Genomic DNA, 17,750 nt, shown 5'->3' with positions numbered 1-17,750 from the left:
ACTCTCACTTGTAGGAAATAGACCTACCAACATCAAGCTGCTGCTAGTATACTTTTGATGTCTTCTTGTCATCTGTCTTCTGTGCTATGGCCAGCAAAGATGTAAACATCTCTTTCAGGGCCAGATCTCTTGACTTGCCTCTTGTATAAGCCAGGGATACATCTCAGTCACCTATTGCCTTATATTAAATGGTAATATAGTTTACAATTTCTCTCCCTCTCCAAATTCTTCAACTACATAAATCAGTATTCCCTCTGTAGCAAACCCATCTCAGGAGCGTGGTTAGTACATTTCAAGAGCATTTATCTATTTATTATCAAAGAATGTATAAATTATACAGCCTTGAGATTTGCTTGCTGAAAGCCAGAAACCTGAAAGAACCCAATTAAAGAAAAAGAATAAAAGACCAGCACCCGATATGCAAGAGAAGTAAAACAATCATACAAACAGTTGAAATGAACAACAACATTCTGAACCAAAATTGAGACCTCAGATCCGAGCCCTGAAGTAGGCCCAAAGCCTCACTTATCAGTTCAACATATTAGCGGGCATGGAGCCCAGCAGACGGAGCTGTCTTCATTGTCTTAGCACCATGGAGAGAGGAGAGACCACCACAGAGAGCGAGCAAAATTGGCTCTGACGTGTCTTTTCAGTCTACACACATAGAAGTTGCTGGTGAATGCAGCAGGCCAGGCAGCATCTCTAGGAAGAGGTACAGTCGACGTTTCAGGCCGAGACCCTTCGTCAGGACTAACTGAAGGAAGAGCTAGTAAGAGATTTGAAAGTGGGAGGGGAGGGGGAGATCCAAAATGATAGGAAAGGACAGGAGGGGGAGGGATGAAGCCAAGAGCTGGACAGTTGATTGGCAAAAGGGATATGAGAGGATCATGGGACAGGAGGCCCAGGGAGAAGGAAAAGGGGGAGGGGGGGAAATCCAGAGGATGGGCAAGGGGTATAGTCAGAGGGGCAGAGGGAGAAAAAGGAGAGAGAGAAAAAGAATATATATATATATACACATAATAATAAATAAATAATGGATGGGGTACGAGGGGGAGGAGGGGCATTAACAGAAGTTTGAGAAGTCAATGTTCATGCCATCAGGTTGGAGGCTACCCAGACAGAATATAAGGTGTTGTTCCTCCAACCTGAGTGTGGCTTCATCTTTACAGTAGAGGAGGCCATGGATAGACATATCAGAATGGGAATGGGATGTGGAATTAAAATGTGTGGCCACTGGGAGATCCTGCTTTCTCTGGCGGACAGAGCGTAGGTGTTCAGCGAAACGGTCTCCCAGTCTGCGTCGGGTCTCACCAATATATAGAAGGCCGCATCGGGAGCACCGGACGCAGTATATCACTCCCGCCGACTCACTGGTGAAGTTTCGCCTCGCCTGGAAGGACTGTCTGGGGCCCTGAATGGTGGTGAGGGAGGAAGTGTAAGGACATGTGTAGCACTTGTTCTGCTTACAAGGATAAGTGCTGGGAGGGAGAGCGGTGGGGAGGGATGGGGGTGACGAATGGACAAGGGAGCCGTGTAGGGAGCGATCTCTGCGGAATGCGGGGGGGGGGGAGGGAAAGATGTGCTTAGTGGTGGGATCCCGTTGGAGGTGGCGGAAGTTATCGAGAATTATTTGTTGGACCCGGAGGCTGGTGGGGTAGTAGGTGAGGACCGAGGAACCCTATTCCTATTGGGCGGCAGGAGGATGGGGTGAGAGCAGATGCACGTGAAATGGGAGGGATGCATTTGAGAGCAGAGTTGATGGTGGAGGAAGGGAAGCTCCTTTCTTTAAAAAAGGAGGACATCTCCTTCGTCCTGGAATGAAAAGCCTCATCCTGAGAGCAGATGCGGCAGAGACGGAGGGATTACGAGAAGGGGATGGCCCATCCATTATTTATTTATTTATTATTATAGTTTATATATATATATATATATATTCCTTTCCTCTCTCTCCTTCTTCCCTCTCTGTCCCTCCGACTATACCCCTTGCCCATTCTCTGGGCTTCACCCCTCCCCCTTTTCTTTCTCCCTGGGCCTCCTATCCCATGATCCTCTCATATCCCCTTTGCCAATCACCTGTCCAGCTCTTGGCTCCATCCCTCCCCCTCCTATCTTCTCCTATCATTTTGGATCTCCCCCTCCCCCTCCCATTTCCAAATCTCTTACTAGCTCTTCCTTCAGTTAGTCCTGACGAAGGGTCTTGGCCTGAAACGTCGACTGTACCTCTTCCTGGAGATGCTGCCTGGCCTGCTGCGTTCACCAGCAAGTTTTATGTGTGTTGCTTGAAATTCCAGCATCTGCAGATTTCCTCGTGTTTCTGTCTTTTCAGTCTGTCTGGTTCTGTGTTTAAATTAACCAAACAAAGGAACAGCAAAAAGCTCCAGCACTCCAGGAGAGAGGAGTGAACATCATGGAGAGTGAGCGAGTAGTAATAATAATTGCATTATTATTGTCTTTGTACAATTAATCATTTATAATAGAAACAGAGTGTTTAAAATCTGAATCTGTAAGTTTAAAAACATGGACAAAAATTACCATTTTTGACCTGAAACCTTAAACTGTGTTTCTCTCTCCCCAGACACTACTACACCTGCTGACTATTTCTAGCACTTTATTGATTCTACATTCAGCACTGGCAGTCTTCAATGTTAAATTGAACTGCGAGGCTGCTTATTGCCCTGAGCTGCATTTGAACTTGTGGCTTGGCATGGTCTCTAAAAGTATTGTAAAATTTAATAGTCCGTGTTCCTTGATACATGGAGCTCAGAAAAATAGAGGGCTATGGGCAACCCTAGGTAATTTCTAAAGTAAGTACATGTTCAGCATAGCATTGTGGGCCGAAGGGCCTGTATTGTGCTGTAGGTTTTCTATGTTTCTGCCATTTAGCCCTGTGGTTTGGGAAAATGCTCCAACAAAGTCCTCAATAGATTTTTGTAAAACAACTACTGGTTCTTTGTAAACTACTGAGCCTTGAGCTGATTTTAGCCACGGGTGATAATTGTCTCAATATCATACTGAAAAAGAACCAAATAAACAAGAAAATCCCTCTCCTTACTATCATTACTATCACCCTAATTTCCCTCCATTGTCTCACCCTCAAAGCATTTGTGCACCCTTCCTCTGTTCATTACAGTTTACTACATTCCTTATAAATATACGATAGAACAGGGCAACACAGAACAGGTCTGTCGCCCACTACATCTGTGCTGAATAAGTTAATTCCATATGCCATCGTGGTCCATGTTCCATTCCTCCATTCCTTGCCAATTCACTTGTCAGCCTTAAATGACCCGCCAGAGGTGTATAAGATGATGAGAGGCATTGATCGTGTGGATAGTCAGAGGCTTTTTCCCAGAGCTGAAATGGCTAACCCGAGGGGACATAGTTTTAAGGTGCTTGTAAGTAGGTACAGGGGTAAGTTTTTCACACAGAGAGTGGTGAGTACATGGAATGCGCTGCCAGCAACGGTAGTGGAGGTGGATACAACAGGGTCTTTTAAGAGACTCTTCGATTGATACATGGAGTTTAGAAAAATAGAGGGTTATGCAGTAGGGAGATTCTAGAGGAGGTTACATGGTCAGCAGAAAGGCCTGTAATGTGCTGTAGATTTCTATGTTCTATGTTTCAAATCTTCCCCTGTGCCCTCTAGTGTATGACATTTTCAAACCAGGAAGAAGGTGTAATCCTCAGCCTGTCTATGTCTCTCCATTCTCCAGAGGGAAAAAAATTCAAGTCTGTCCAACTTCTAATACACTCCAATTCAGATAGCAACCTCTTTGGAAACTTGGAGGTGGAGAGGGCCAACAATTTTAAATTCCTTGACATTATCATATCGGAAGATCTGTCCTAGGACTAGCATGGCATGCAAGTGCCACATCAGTGCCCCTACTTTCTCAGAAGTTTGCACGGATTTGGCACATCATCTAACAATTTGATAAACTTGTAGTGAAGAGTACCCTGATTGGTTGCATCACGGACTGGCGTGGAAGCACCAATGCCCCAGAACATAAAAGCCTACAAAAAATGGTGGATACAGCCCAGTTCATTACCTACTATTGAACACATCTACAAGAGCACCGCCACAAGAAAACAGCATCCACTATCCAGGACCCCCAACACCCAGGCTATGCTCTCTTCTTGCTGGTGCCATCGGCAAAGAGGTACAGGAACCTTAGGTTCCAACCACCAGGTTCAGGAACAGTTATTACCCCTCAACTGTCAGGCTTCTGAACCAGTGTGGATAACTTCACTCTCACTCACCCCAACACTGAACTGATTCCACAACCCATTCACTCACCTTAAAGCACTCTGCACCTCATGTTTTCATATTTATTCATTCATTCATTTTAAAATGTTTCTCAGCTCAAACTGGTAAAACGTGAGGTGCAGAGCACACTCGTTTCTCAATTGCTAGGAACTTTCGGACTATTCTAGCGGTGTTTATTATTGTGGCTTTCTGGAGATTTACATAAATATTGCTGTGTAGTCCTAATTGTTTAATGTTATTGTGTAGTGACTTTGCGTTGATACCAGTTTTAGATATTACAAGTTCATGCTGCATAATCTTTCAATTTCCTCTTTTAATTCTCCATATTTCTAGTGTTTTTCACTTATTGATTTCTGTATGTTATATGTATTTGGAATGTCTATATCTATTAAATAAGTTGTTCTTGCTTGTTCATCCTGATAATTATATCTGTAATATTATATATGGATTGTCCTATCTGTAACAATGATTGGTCATAATATAATTTATAGGACTCTGACTCTAAAACTGGATCAGGCTTGTATTTATAGTAAGATTTTGTGTCTTTTACGAGTTTGTATTTTGAAGCAAGATTTTGGTGAATGATGTTTTGCCACTTGACTGTGCCTGTGTAAGTAATCAGATTGAGTTAAACTGCTGTGGAATCCTATAATGTGTTGGATTGTTTCTGATTTCTCTTGGCATTTTCTGCACTTATCATTTTGAATTTATTGGTTCTTTTTAAAGTATTTTTGACAATTTCTTGTATTAACCACCTGGTCCTGTATTGCCACAAGGAACCCCTCTGTTTCTGGGAAGAATCTCCAACTCTGAACCAGGTGTTCAACATTTCCTTATCAACATCTAGTCTGCTCAGGTCTGTGTATCTTTGTTATATTATTATGATTGAGTTCTGATTGGCAGATTTGCTTAAGTCTTGAACTAAATTCTGTTGGAAGTTTTCCCTTTATTGCACTATGATCTATTTTCTTTGCTTGTTGATATCCCGATACTAATGTGTTTTATATCCATCCATCGGTTGTGTTGTATCCTGCTGCTCTGTTTTAAATTCTGCTAGCTCGACTGCAGCTTTTTTGTTTAATGTTCTGCACTTACCTTGTCCAAAGTTCATGTTTTACACCTTCAGAAAAGAGTTCCACTATTTAAAATAATTGTTTTAGCTTTACTGATGAAGGAGCATATAATTTCAAATCATCTAGGTATAGAGGATGTCTCAAGGAATAATTCGTTTAGTTGTCCTATTCTTATCCAATTTAATAAATTAGAGAGTGGGTTTAAAGCGAGTTTATTGGGTGTAGTTTGTATATATCAAGGGTTTCTATTAACCATTATTATTATTATTGTATTTTTATTATTGTTATTTGGTTTTATTCTGTATTTACAGTTTGTCTTCGTCAGTCTTTGTTTGTGTGTAGGTTTTCATTATTTTCATTGTATTTCTTTGATTTACTGTGAATGCCTGAAAGAAAATGAATCGCCGGGTTGTATATGGTGACATGAACGTACTTTGATAATATATTTACCTTGAACTTTTGGAAGTGGGAGAATACAAGGTAGTGTTAAATTGCCAAGAATGTGGGGGAGGGATTGACATGCCCTTGGGGTTATTTCTGTTAGGGTCTTGCAACAGTCCTCAGGTCAAATGAGTGAATGGGGGGTTGAGAGGTTAATGTAAGTAAAACATGTTGCAAATAATGGTATTGAGAGACCATGAGACTTGATTAGGAGCATGATTAGGCCATTCAGCCCATCAAGTCTGCCTTGCCATTTCATCATGGCTGATTATCGCTCTCAATCCTGTTCTCCTGCTCTCTCTCTTAATAATCAAGAACCTATCAACCTCTGCTTTAAATATACTCAATGACTTGGCTCCACAGCCATCTGTGACAATGAATCCCAAAGATTCACCACTCCCAGGCTAAAGAAGTTCCTCTTCATCTCTGTTTTAAACAGACGTCTAAGTGTTCTGAAGCTGAGCCTTTTAGTCCTAGATTCCCCCACTAGACAAAAGATCCTCTTCATGTCCACTCTGTCTCGGCCTTTCAATATTTGATAGTATTCACTGAGACTCCCCATCATTCTTCTAATCTCCAGTGAGTACAGTCACAGACTATCAAATGCTCCTCAGGTGAAAACCCTTTCATTCTAGGAATTATTCTCATTAACCTCTTCCTCGTACATTAACCCTATCATTCCTGGAATCATTCTTGTGATCCTCCTCTGGATCCTCTCCAATACCTGCACATCATAAGGGGCCCAAAACTGCTCACAATACTCCAAGTGCAGTCTGACCAGTGTCTTACGAAGGCTCAACATTACATCTTGTTTTTATATTCTAGTCCTTTCAAAGTGAATGCTAACAGAGCATTTGCCTTCTTACTACTGATTACTGAGTTAATCTGCAGGAACTCCTGCTTGAGGTCTCCCAAGTCCCTTTGCACACCTGATTTCTTCCCATTTGGAAAATAGTCTAAGCCTTTATTCTTTCTTCCAAAGTGTATGACCATACACTTCCCTACACTGTATTCCATTTGCCACTTCTTTGCCCATTTCTCCTGCTCTGATTCCTTCTTTTTGCTTCCTCAACACTACTTGCCCCTCCACCTGTCTTTGTATCATGCACAGACTTGACCACAAAGCTTTCAATTCCACCAGACACCCATTTACAGTAGATTAATTCTATGGAGCCTCTTTTAATCTCCCCATTTTCCCCTAACACCACCACTCAGACTCTATCACTCACCTAGCTACCCCTCCACCTATCTTCAAATTGTCTCCAAAGGAAGCGGTCTCAACACTGATCCCTGTGGAACACCACTCATCATGGGCAGCCAACCATTTATTCCAACTCAGCCACTGCTCTATCCATGCTAGTATCTTTCCTGGTCTCTTAGGTTGTTTAGCAGCCTCTTCGGTGGCATCTTGTCAAACATCTTCTGAAAATCCAAGCAAAAAAACATACAGTGACTTCCCTTCATCTATCCTGCCTGTCATTTCCTCAAAGTTGCCAGGTAAGAGTTCCCCTCAAAGAAACCACGATGACTTTGGCCTTTTTATCATGTGCCTCCAAATACCCCAAAACCTCATCTTTAAAAGTGAACTCCAACATCTTACCAACCAGTGAAGTCATCAGGCTGAATGAAAAGGACTCCTCTTCTCTTTGATTTTGCTTATGAGACCTGAAGTGTTTTGCTTTGCTTCTAAGTGTTCCAGCATCACTTTGACAATATCAGGATGGCTCATTTCTGAGGGCTTGATTGGAGCAGTCAAACTTCGAAGCAAACTGTATGACTTAAAATGAATGAACTCAGCAAAATCAGCAAACTTCTCATTGACTATTTCATTTGCTTCAAAATATTGTTCCAATAGCTCAGTACACATGAGCCAATTACCCATTGTGTTATCAAACTCGTCAAACTTTCTGATGTAGCTAGCCATTTCTGTTTGTTTTTAATTATTATATTCACCTGGTACTCACTCTTTATGAACCTGCGAATCCTTCCGTTTTGACTTTTTTAAAAACCCAGTCTCCATGCAAAATGCACGTGCTGCTCTGCTTTGACGTTGCACTCACTGTGTTTTATTTTATTCCAACATCTCACTGCACTTTAACAGGTTGGTAGCCGTGTCGCGTTCATTTTAAAAATACTTCATCACCAATGTTATCTTTTGTAACTTCAAAACATTAAACTAATTCAAAAGAAGACATGAGAGTCTGAAAATAGGGGTGTAACTTCAAGTTTACTTTAAGTGAGGCGCGCACATATCACATGGTAGTGTGATGACGTATGTAATCATGTAATTACATTAATTACGGGTTATATGTATTTTTACATATAACCTGTAATTAATTATTTAAAAGATTAAGAATGCTTAATTAAACAGTCTGTATGAGATACTCAAATATTATTGAAATATTGAATACACAACACAGGATATGCCCTCTTCTTATTGCTACCATCAGGGGCGAGGTACAGGAACCTGAAAGCACACACTCAGTGATTCAGGAATCACTTTTTCCCTTCTGTCATCAGGTTTCGGAATGGACACAACCACACTATTTTTTCTCTTTTTGCACTACTTATTTAATTAAACTTATACTTTACTGTAATTTATTACTGTGTTGCATTGTACTGCTGCCACAGAACAACAAATTTCCCCAGATATGCCAGTGATATTAAACCTGATTCTGATCCACTCTCACATCGTTTACTCATACATACATACATATATATATTAAATAAAAAGCTTTTGGTATCTCCTTTTATATTATTGGCTAGCTGACCTTCATATTTCATCTTTTTCTCTCCTTGTTGCTTTTTATAGAAACCATAGAAACTACAGCACAGAAACAGGCCTTTTGGCCCTTCTTGGCTGTGCCGAACCATTTTCTGCCTAGTCCCACTGACCTGCACACGGACCATATCCCTCCATACACCTCCCATCCATGTATCTGTCCAATTTATTCTTAAATGTTAAAAAAGAACCCGCATTTACCACCTCATCTGGCAGCTCATTCCATACTCCCACCACTCTCTGTGTGAAGAAGTGCCCCCTAATATTCCCTTTAAACTTTTCCCTCCTCACCCTTAACCCATGTCCTCTGGTTTTTTTCTCCCCTTGCCTCAGTGAAGAAAGCCTGCTTGCATTCACTCTATCTATACCCATCATAATTTTATATACCTCTATCAAATCTCCCCTCATTCTTCTACGCTCCAGGGAATAAAATCCTAACCTATTCAACCTTTCTCTGTAACTGAGTTTCTCAAGTCCTGGCAACATCCTTGTAAACCTTCTCTGCACTCTTTCAACCTTATTTATATCCTTCCTGTAATTTGGTGACCAAAACTGAACACAATACTCCAGATTCGGCCTCACCAATGCCTTATACAACCTCATCATAACATTCCAGCTCTTATACTCAATACTCAATAAAGGCCAATGTACCAAAAGCTCTCTTTACGACCCTATCTACTTGTGACGCCACTTTTAGGGAATTTTGTATCTGTATTCCCAGATCCCTCTGTTCTACTGCACTCCTCAGTGCCTTACCATTAACCCCGTATGTTCTACCGGTTTGTCCTTCCAACGTACAATACCTCACACTTGTCTGTATTAAACTCCATCTGCCATTTTTCAGCCCATTTTTCCAGCTGGTCCAAGTCCCTCTGCAGGCTCTGAAAACCTTCCTCACTGTCTACTACACCTCCAATCTTTGTATCATCAGCAAATTTGCTGATCCAATTTACCACATTATCATCCAGATCATTGATATAGATGACAAATAACAATGGACCCAGCACTGATCCCTATGGCACACCACTAGTCACAGGCCTCCACTCAGAGAAGCAATTCTCTACCACCACTCTTTAGCTTCTTCCATTGAGCCAATGTCTAATCCAATTTACCACCTCTCCATGTTTACCTAGCGACTGAATTTTCCTAACTAACCTCCCATGCGGGACCTTGTCAAAGGCCTTACTGAAATCCATGTAGACAATATCCACTGCCTTCCCTTCATCCACTTTCCTGGTAACCTCCTCGAAAAACTCCAATAGATTGGTCAAACATGACCTACCACGCACAAAGCCATGTTGACTCTCCCTAATAAGTCCCTGTCTATCCAAATGCTTGTAGATTCTATCTCTTAGTACTCCCTCCAATAATTTACCTACTACCGACATTAAACTCACCGGCCTATAATTTCCCAGATTACTTTTCGATCCTTTTTTAAACAACAGAACAACATGAGCCACTCTCCAATCCTCCGGCACCTCACCCGTAGACAGCGACATTTTAAATATTTCTGCCAGGGCCCCCGCAATTTCAACACTAGTCTCCTTCAAGGTCCGAGGGAACACTCTGTCAGGTCCCAGGGATTTATCCACTTTAATTTTCCTCAAAACAGCAAGCACCTCCTCCTTTTCAATCTGTACAGTTTCCATGATCTCACTACTTGATTCCCTCAATCCCATAGACTTCATGCCAGTTTCCTTAGTAAATACAGACGCAAAAAAACTATTTAAGATCTCCCCCATTTTCTTTGGTTCCGCACATAGCCGACCACTCTGATCTTCAAGAGGACCAATTTTATCCCTTACAATCCTTTTGCTCTTAATATTCCTGTAAAAGCTGTTTGGATTATCCTTCACTTTGACTGCCAAGGCAACCTCATGTCTTCTTTTAGCCCTCCTAATTACTTTCTTAAGTATTTTCTTGCACTTCTTATACTCCTCAAGCACCTGATTTACTCCCTGTTCCCTATACATTTCATACAACTCCCTCTTCTTCTTTATCAGAGTTGCAATATCCCTTGAGAACCAAGGTTCCTTATTCCTATTCAATTTGCCTTTAATCCTGACAGGAACATACAAACTCTGCACTCTCAAAATTTCCTCTTTGAAGGCTTCTTCTATAGTTTCTATAGTTTTCTTCTATTGGTTTTTAAAAGGTTCCCAATCCTTTAGCTTCCCACTATTTTTTTTTGCTATATTGTATGCCCTCTCCTTTCCTTTTATGCTGTCTTTGACTTCCCTTGTCACTTGTTACATGCACCTGTTAGGTTGCATTCTCCAGTTACCTTATAAGGTAACCGTAGCCTTCAGCCAGGAGCAGATGTCATCAGGTGGTTCCCAACCTTCACCAAGTGTTTTCACTCTTAACCACGACACTCTCCAGTTGGTGGGCCGGCAGTGGTGGCCAAATCACTACCCATCTGCTCCTGGCTTCCAGCTCCCCTCCTCTCACCTACTCCAAATCCAACAAGAGGCTCATTCTGCCTCTTCCCCCTTCCTACGAGCTGCTTGTTTTTTGCTCCTTTTGTCCAGGCCCAGATCTGACAACAACCGCCATGCTGATTTGGCTGGGAAACCTCTGCAGCCAGTCTCCACAGGGAACAACCATGCCTGCCATCCCTTGTCTTTATACTCCTGCAGTAAGGGCTGGTACTTCAAGGCCTTTCTCTTGTGGGCCTCTTCCCATCTCTTCTCCCATGGCACAGTCAACTCAACCAGAATTATTTTCTTGTCTTCGGTTGACCACAGTACAATGTCCGGGAATAGGGTTGTGTGCACCACATCCGGGAACTGCAACCTCCTTCCCACATCGACCCTCATCTCCCAGGACCTGGCCGTTAGCAGTAGATTGGGCTTTGGTTGTTTGGTTACGAAAGGCCTGGCTCTCCCTCTTTGATGAAGGTGATGGCCTTCCTCAAATCTGTGCCAGCTGTCCTCTTCTTGCATCTCTCCCGCTCTAGTGTGTCAGCAAGAGCCAGAAGCACCTTATCATAGCGCCACCTATACCGTCCTTGAGTTAGAGTTGTTTTACACCCGGACAGGATATGAGCCAGTGTCCCCTTTTGACCACAGAGCTTACCTTGTCAAAGGCTATCTTCTGAATTGCCCCCAGAAACTCAAGCAATTCTGTTCTTCTATCATCCCTGTTAGTATTCCCTTTCAATCAACTTTGGCCAGCTCCTCTATCTGCCTTTAGTTCCCTTTACTCCACTGCAATACAGATACACCTGATTTTATCTTCTCCCTCTCAAACTACAGGATGAACTCTAACATATTATAATCACTGTCTCCTCAGAGTTCCTTTATCTTAAGCTCCCTAATCAAATCTGGTTCATTACACAACATCCAATCCAAAATTGCCTTTTGCCAAGTGGGCTCAACTACAAGATGTTCTAAAAAGCCACCTCATAAACATTTTACAAATTTTCTGTCTTGGGATCCAGCCTTATTTTCCCAATCTACCTGCATATTGAAATCTCTCACAACTATTGTAACATTGCCCTTTATACATGCCTTTTCAACCTTCCATTGTAGTTTGTACTCCACATCCTGACTACTGTTCAGAGAGTTGTGTATAAGTCCTGTCTGGGTCTTTTTACCCTTGCAGTTTCTTAACTCACAAGAATTCTAAATTTTAAGATCTTTTATCTTCGGATTTGATTTAATTTTTACCAGCAGAGCCACTCCACCCCCTCTGCTTACCCGCTGGTCCTTTTGATACGAGGTGCATCCTTGGAAGTTAAGCTCTCAACCATGTTTTCCTTGCAGTCATAATTCCCCCTTTAGAATGCTGTAGACCGGTCCAGCAGCTCAGAGCAGAGAGAAACAGAGGCCACATGAACGAGTGGTAGCCAAACGGCCATTTCATCGTCTTTGCTTATTACCTGAACTTTTGGGGTTATTGTTGCCGTGAGCATACATAGGTCCGGGTCTCATCATTTGGAAACTTGTCATCCAAGGGTGTCAGAATTCAGTTAGTGCACAATCAATATAAGGAAATCGCCCCTGGTTTACCATGTTTTACGCTGACAGTTCCTCGGTTAGCTGTGAATCAATCCAATGTTATAGTATAAATCCCCACGCCCAAGAACCGCCATGTTCAGTTCACTGTATCGACCCGTTCGGTACAGCAAACCTTGGCAGGGTTACCAGTGGATTTTGATTCAATTAACCCTTTGCTGTCCTCGTACTTCCGCTGAGCACTCTCCATTGCGTACGGCTCTAATAAATGTGTTATCCTCGGCTCAGCCGGTACCCCGCCTGCAATAGACTGTGACTGGATGGCTCCGTCTTTCATGTGGTGGAAAAGTGAATTAGGTGGCAGTGTATCAAGTGATCAGACGAACCCGTTATGTAAGTGTACCCTTCAGCTGGTAGGTGTTGGCAACATTGCGTACCTGAGATGCATCTCAGGCTGGAGTTTGCCTTGTCTGGGCGTATCAGCAGGTCACACGGCCGAGTCGCGTCGCCACTAAACTAACTCCTTTTTCTGTGTTTAGGCGGGGGTTTGTCCCGATTTCGGTTTCCCCGGTGCCCGGTCACGTGCGGTTGCACTGCCAGAGGGTGCGGATGCGGGAACAGACAGGGTCTGCGGGAGGGGAGGTGCACACTGCCTCGGATGTTGGGCGGAGCTGTCATCAGCGCGTTGCTGAGCGGTAGAGTGTGGGGAGGACAGTAACCGGAGCTGGGTGGGGAACCACCGATCGCCCCCGCAGGCGGTCTGGGGAGGGTGTGTGTGTGTGTGTCTGTGTGTGTGTGTGTGTATGTATCTGTCTGTCTGAGTCTGCAGCAGTTCCCGCTCCCCTTTGTTCTCCTCTCCGGGCTTGGGAGCGGCTTCTGACCCCAGGCAGGAGGCTTCTTGGCTTGTTTTACCCTGGTTTGACTGGATGGGCCCGGCGTCTGTTCCGCCGGATCGAACTGGGCGAGGGTTGGTTCTGGACCCATTACCTCGGGTCGGTCCGGCGTGGGTTACCTGGGTTGGATGGATGTCCGGACCGGATTGCAGTAGGCAGTGATTAGAACCGTGTGTGTTACTCGAACTCGGGTCTGCTCGGTGACTGTTACTCCGAGTAGAACTAGACTGCACAGGACTGGAGCTGGCCGGGCGTGTACTAACCCGGGTTGACTCGGGTCGACTGAGTGTAGTTTGGCACCTGTAACTAGGGTGGGCTCAGTGTATCTTTTGCCAAGGCTGGGTTGGATGGGTTCACCTCGGTGTGCGTTAACCAAGACTGAACTAGGCTTGGTTGGAACTGCTTATGCTACTCAGACTAAGGTGGTTTGGGTTACCCGGACGGGGTTGTATTAGACCGACTCGTTTCGGTCCCTGTTATCCCCTGGGCTGAACTATATTGGACTGGATTTGATTGGTTATGCTTTTTCTCGGACTTGGGCCGAGCCAGGGTTTCCCAGGCTGTTCGGTACCCATTAACCCGGACTAAGGTGAGATCGGTGTGTGTTAACCTGGGCTGGGTTGGACAGGACCAACTCGGCTCTGTGCTCGTCAGCCTTGGCTGAACTAGACGGCACTGGGCTGAGAACTTGGTATGAGCTGTTCGGACTAGGGTGGGCTGGGGCTGCTTCGGGACCTGTTATCCCGCCCGCAGTGGGACCCTTGGTGTGCCGGGTGTAGTCAGCGGCGGCCGGGCCGAGCTGGGCTTCGGGCAATGGCCGGGCTGTGAGGGGCTGGTGTCCGCCCTGCAGCCGAGTGAAGATGGCGGCGATGAGGCTGCTGACGGGGGCCGGTCTGCTGTTGGCTCTGTGCGCTCTCGGCCTCCTCACAATGGCCATCTGCACAGACTACTGGTATGAGACAGACGCGCGGAGGCATCGCGACCGCTGCAAGAACTACGCCAACAAGAGGAAGGACCCGGGCTTCATCTACATCCCAAGCCAGAACCTGCCCCTGCGCCAGTCACCGCTGCACCGCTCCAAGAGGTTCTTCCTGGGATCTGCCCCGGTGGACTCCCACTGCAGCCGCCAGTTCAACTCCACCGTGCTGGGCCTCTGGAGAAAATGCCACCGCCAAGACTTCGACCAGGACACCGAGGAGCTCATCTTCAAGGGTGAGTTGTGACCAGGGTGTTCCGGCAAAAGGCGAGAACGGTAGGCTTGGTGGGAGATAAGCGGGGAGGGGGGAAGGCTGAGATCGACCCCTTCCTAAAGAGCTTGGCTGCCGGCCCGAGGGTAGAGACAGGGTGGGGCGGGATGCGCGTCTCCCTCTCGGTCGCTGGCCGAGGTGCTGAAGCCGCCCGTGGTTCAGGAGAATGAATTTAGACTCTCTTTGGGACGGGTCTTGGATTATTTTTAACGAAGCAAATGAATGAAGGGGGCAAGTGTGCAAAATGGGACTGGTGGGAAAAGACTGTTCGTGGCTCAGCACGGGGGATGGGTACCTCGCCCTCCTCTCCCCGCCACAGCCCTGATTGGGGGGTGGGGGAGGTTGGGATTGTTACGGGGGCTTGAATCCCGCTCTTTTCCTCACTTATTCGCTGGGGGCCGCAGAATCGACCAATTGTAAATATTATCGCGACTGAAGCAAAGTGCTGCCGTTGTAGGGGGGAAGGTGTTGGTTGGAGCTGTGCTCTACTGTCTGATCAGCTGGTGCAAAGTAACTAACGCTAGGAAAGAGACATATAAGGAGAGAATGGAGGGGTAGGGAATAGGGTGGGATCTAGAGAGAGGGCGCAGGATACGGAGTGGGTGGTAGTGGGAGGCGGGGTGCGGACGCTGTAGTAGGGGGAGGGGCGGTGAATGGGGTGTGGTATATAGAAAATGGTGGGAATAGAGGGAGGATAGATGGACGGGACGTGGGATGGGTCAAGAGGGCTCAGGGGATAGGGTAAGTGATAGTGGAAGGGGGAGACAGATGTAAAACGAGTGAAGGGGCGGGGTAGAAGGGGGTGGTTGGGGAGTGGGCAGAATAGAGATAGGGAAGAAGCGGAGGTAGGAGGAGAATGGGGAGGGACGGCGAAATGGGGGGTCGTATCAAGGGTAGAGAGTGTACAGGAAGGTGTAGAGGGAGGGGAGGGAGAAGGTGGGGTTTGAAGGAGGGTAGAGGACAGGGAGGGAAAGGACGTGAAGGGGATGAGTTGGTGTAGGGAGTTAGTGTAGAGGGTGGGGGATTAGGTGGGGCTAGAGGGCGGGGGATTGGGGTTTGGAGGGAGGGGTGGTGAGCTGTTTGAGGAAAAGGTGCGGGGTAGAGGGAGCATCAATTATATATGAATACAAAGATGAAAAAAGAGGAAGAGGTGTGGATATTCTGAATATGACAGTGTAGGAGCCCAGCATGATGGGGCAGAGGGACTGAGGACACAGAAAGGTGAAATGAGGCAGTGTGAGTGAGTGGGAAGGGTGAGCGGATGGAAAGAGGGGAAGGATGCTATGGGGCAGAGAGCACATTAATTATGGGGAAATATATATGAGAGCACAGGTGGGGGATGACGGGGATAAAACATCAACTGAATGAAAGTGGATGCAGAATCAGGTTTAATATCACTGGCATATGTTGAGAAATTTGTTTACTTTGTGGCAGCAGTACATTGCAATACATAATAATAGAGCAAAAACTGTGAATTACAGTATATATATATTTTTTTGAAATTAAATAAGTAGTGCAAAGAAGTAATGAGGTAGTGTTCATGGGTTCACTGTCCATTCAGAAATTGGATGGCAGAGGGGAAGAAGCTGTTCCTGAATCGCTGAGTATGTACCTCCTTCCTGATGGTAACAGTGAGAAAAGGGCATGCCCTGGGCGATGGGGGTCCTTAATGACAGATGCCAGCTTTTTGAGACATCACTCCTTGAAGATGTCCTGGATACTATGGTGACCAGTGCCCATGATGGAGCTGACTGAGATTACAACTCTCTGCAGCTTACTTCGATCCTATGCAGTAGCAAACCCCCCTCCCCCGTACCATACGGTGATGCAGCCAGTTGGAATGCTCTCCACAGTACATCTGTAGAAATTTGCAAATGTTTTTGGTGACATATCAAATCTCCTCAAACAATATTAGTGTTAGTGGTTGGTGTAGAGCAGAGTGATAGGGTGAATGGCTGGGAACAGAAGGAGATACCACACAGGAGCAACAATAGTCCAATTGGTCCCTTGCTTCAACATGATTGTGGCCAATTTTCTACCTCAACTCCATTTCCCTGCCTACCTCCATACTCCTGATTTCTCTATTCATCTCTTTTGAAATGGATGATGATACCTACGCTGTAGATGATCGCCCAGGTGTGGTCTTGCTGATGCTCCACATAAATGCAGGAAGACTTCTTTGCCTTTGTGTTCAAATAAAAACCCAAAGAAAAATGTAGGTGCTGAAAACTCGAAAAAAAAAATCAGAAAACTCTAGAAAACACTTGGCCATATTCTAACAATGGGTCTTTAATCTGAAATATTGACTCTTTCCACAAGCATTTTCTGATTTTATTTCTTGTAATACAGTATTCATCTGCAATAAAGTCCAACTTTCCATTTAACTTTTGGACTGCCTGATGCATCTGTTAATCCTCAGTAATGTTTACAAGAACATGTTGCTGAGCATCTCCCAATTCCTCACCATTTCTAAAATAATATTATTTTTTATTTGACCCTCACTGTTTCCACTATTTGGACAAGATGAGGGATTGGGCATACTACTGCAGGCCCACTCCCTCATCTTGTCCAAATCCCTTTTAGAATCATCATCAATATTCACTTTCCCACTTTGTTCTATGTCATCAGCAAACTTAGCTTGGGGCTAGGGTCGGTAAGTTGTGGGCATACTATGTTGGCACTGGAAGCCTGGTGCCCCAGCACAATCCTTGCAGATTTGATTAATGTAAATGATGCATTTCACTGTACATGTACATTCGATGTACATGTGACAAATAAAGTTAATCTCTAGTTTAGATTGTGAATTAGCTGTAACATAAAATGGGTCAGTACAGTTTAACACATAAAAGTTGCTGGTGAACGCAGCAGGCCAGGCAGCATCTCTAGGAAGAGGTACAGTCGACATTTCGGGCCGAGACCCTTCGTCAGGACTAACTGAAAGAAGAGATAGTAAGAGATTTGAAAGTGGGAGGGGGAGGGGGAGATCCGAACTGATAGAAGGAGACAGGAGGGGGAGGGATGGAGCCAAGAGATGGACAGTTGATTGGCAAAAGGGATATGAGAGGATCATGGGACAGGAGGCCTAGGGAGA

The 17,750-nt window shown here is 44.9% G+C and overlaps 1 protein-coding gene across 3 annotated transcripts in view; it reads left to right on the top strand.

Annotated features, from left to right (window-relative positions):
- Window positions 1-12,755: 12,755 nt before the first annotated feature.
- Window positions 12,756-17,750, top strand: part of LOC134353822 (transmembrane protein 178B-like) — a 112,027-nt gene continuing 107,032 nt past the window's right edge. For 2 of the 3 annotated variants that reach the window (XM_063062258.1, XM_063062256.1), the window contains exon 1: window positions 13,438-14,624. In XM_063062258.1, the coding sequence (XP_062918328.1) occupies window positions 14,273-14,624 (352 nt within the window). In that variant the 5' untranslated portion in view covers window positions 13,438-14,272. Of the gene's footprint in view, window positions 12,913-13,437; window positions 14,625-17,750 lie in introns of those variants that run through there. The other variant, XM_063062257.1, reaches the window with a different exon arrangement.

This window comes from Mobula hypostoma, chromosome 11 (assembly GCF_963921235.1).
Source record: "Mobula hypostoma chromosome 11, sMobHyp1.1, whole genome shotgun sequence".
Taxonomy (NCBI): Eukaryota; Metazoa; Chordata; class Chondrichthyes; order Myliobatiformes; family Myliobatidae; genus Mobula; species Mobula hypostoma.
The sequence above is the reverse complement of the archived record's forward strand: the minus strand, read 5'-3'. Positions and strand labels throughout refer to the sequence as shown.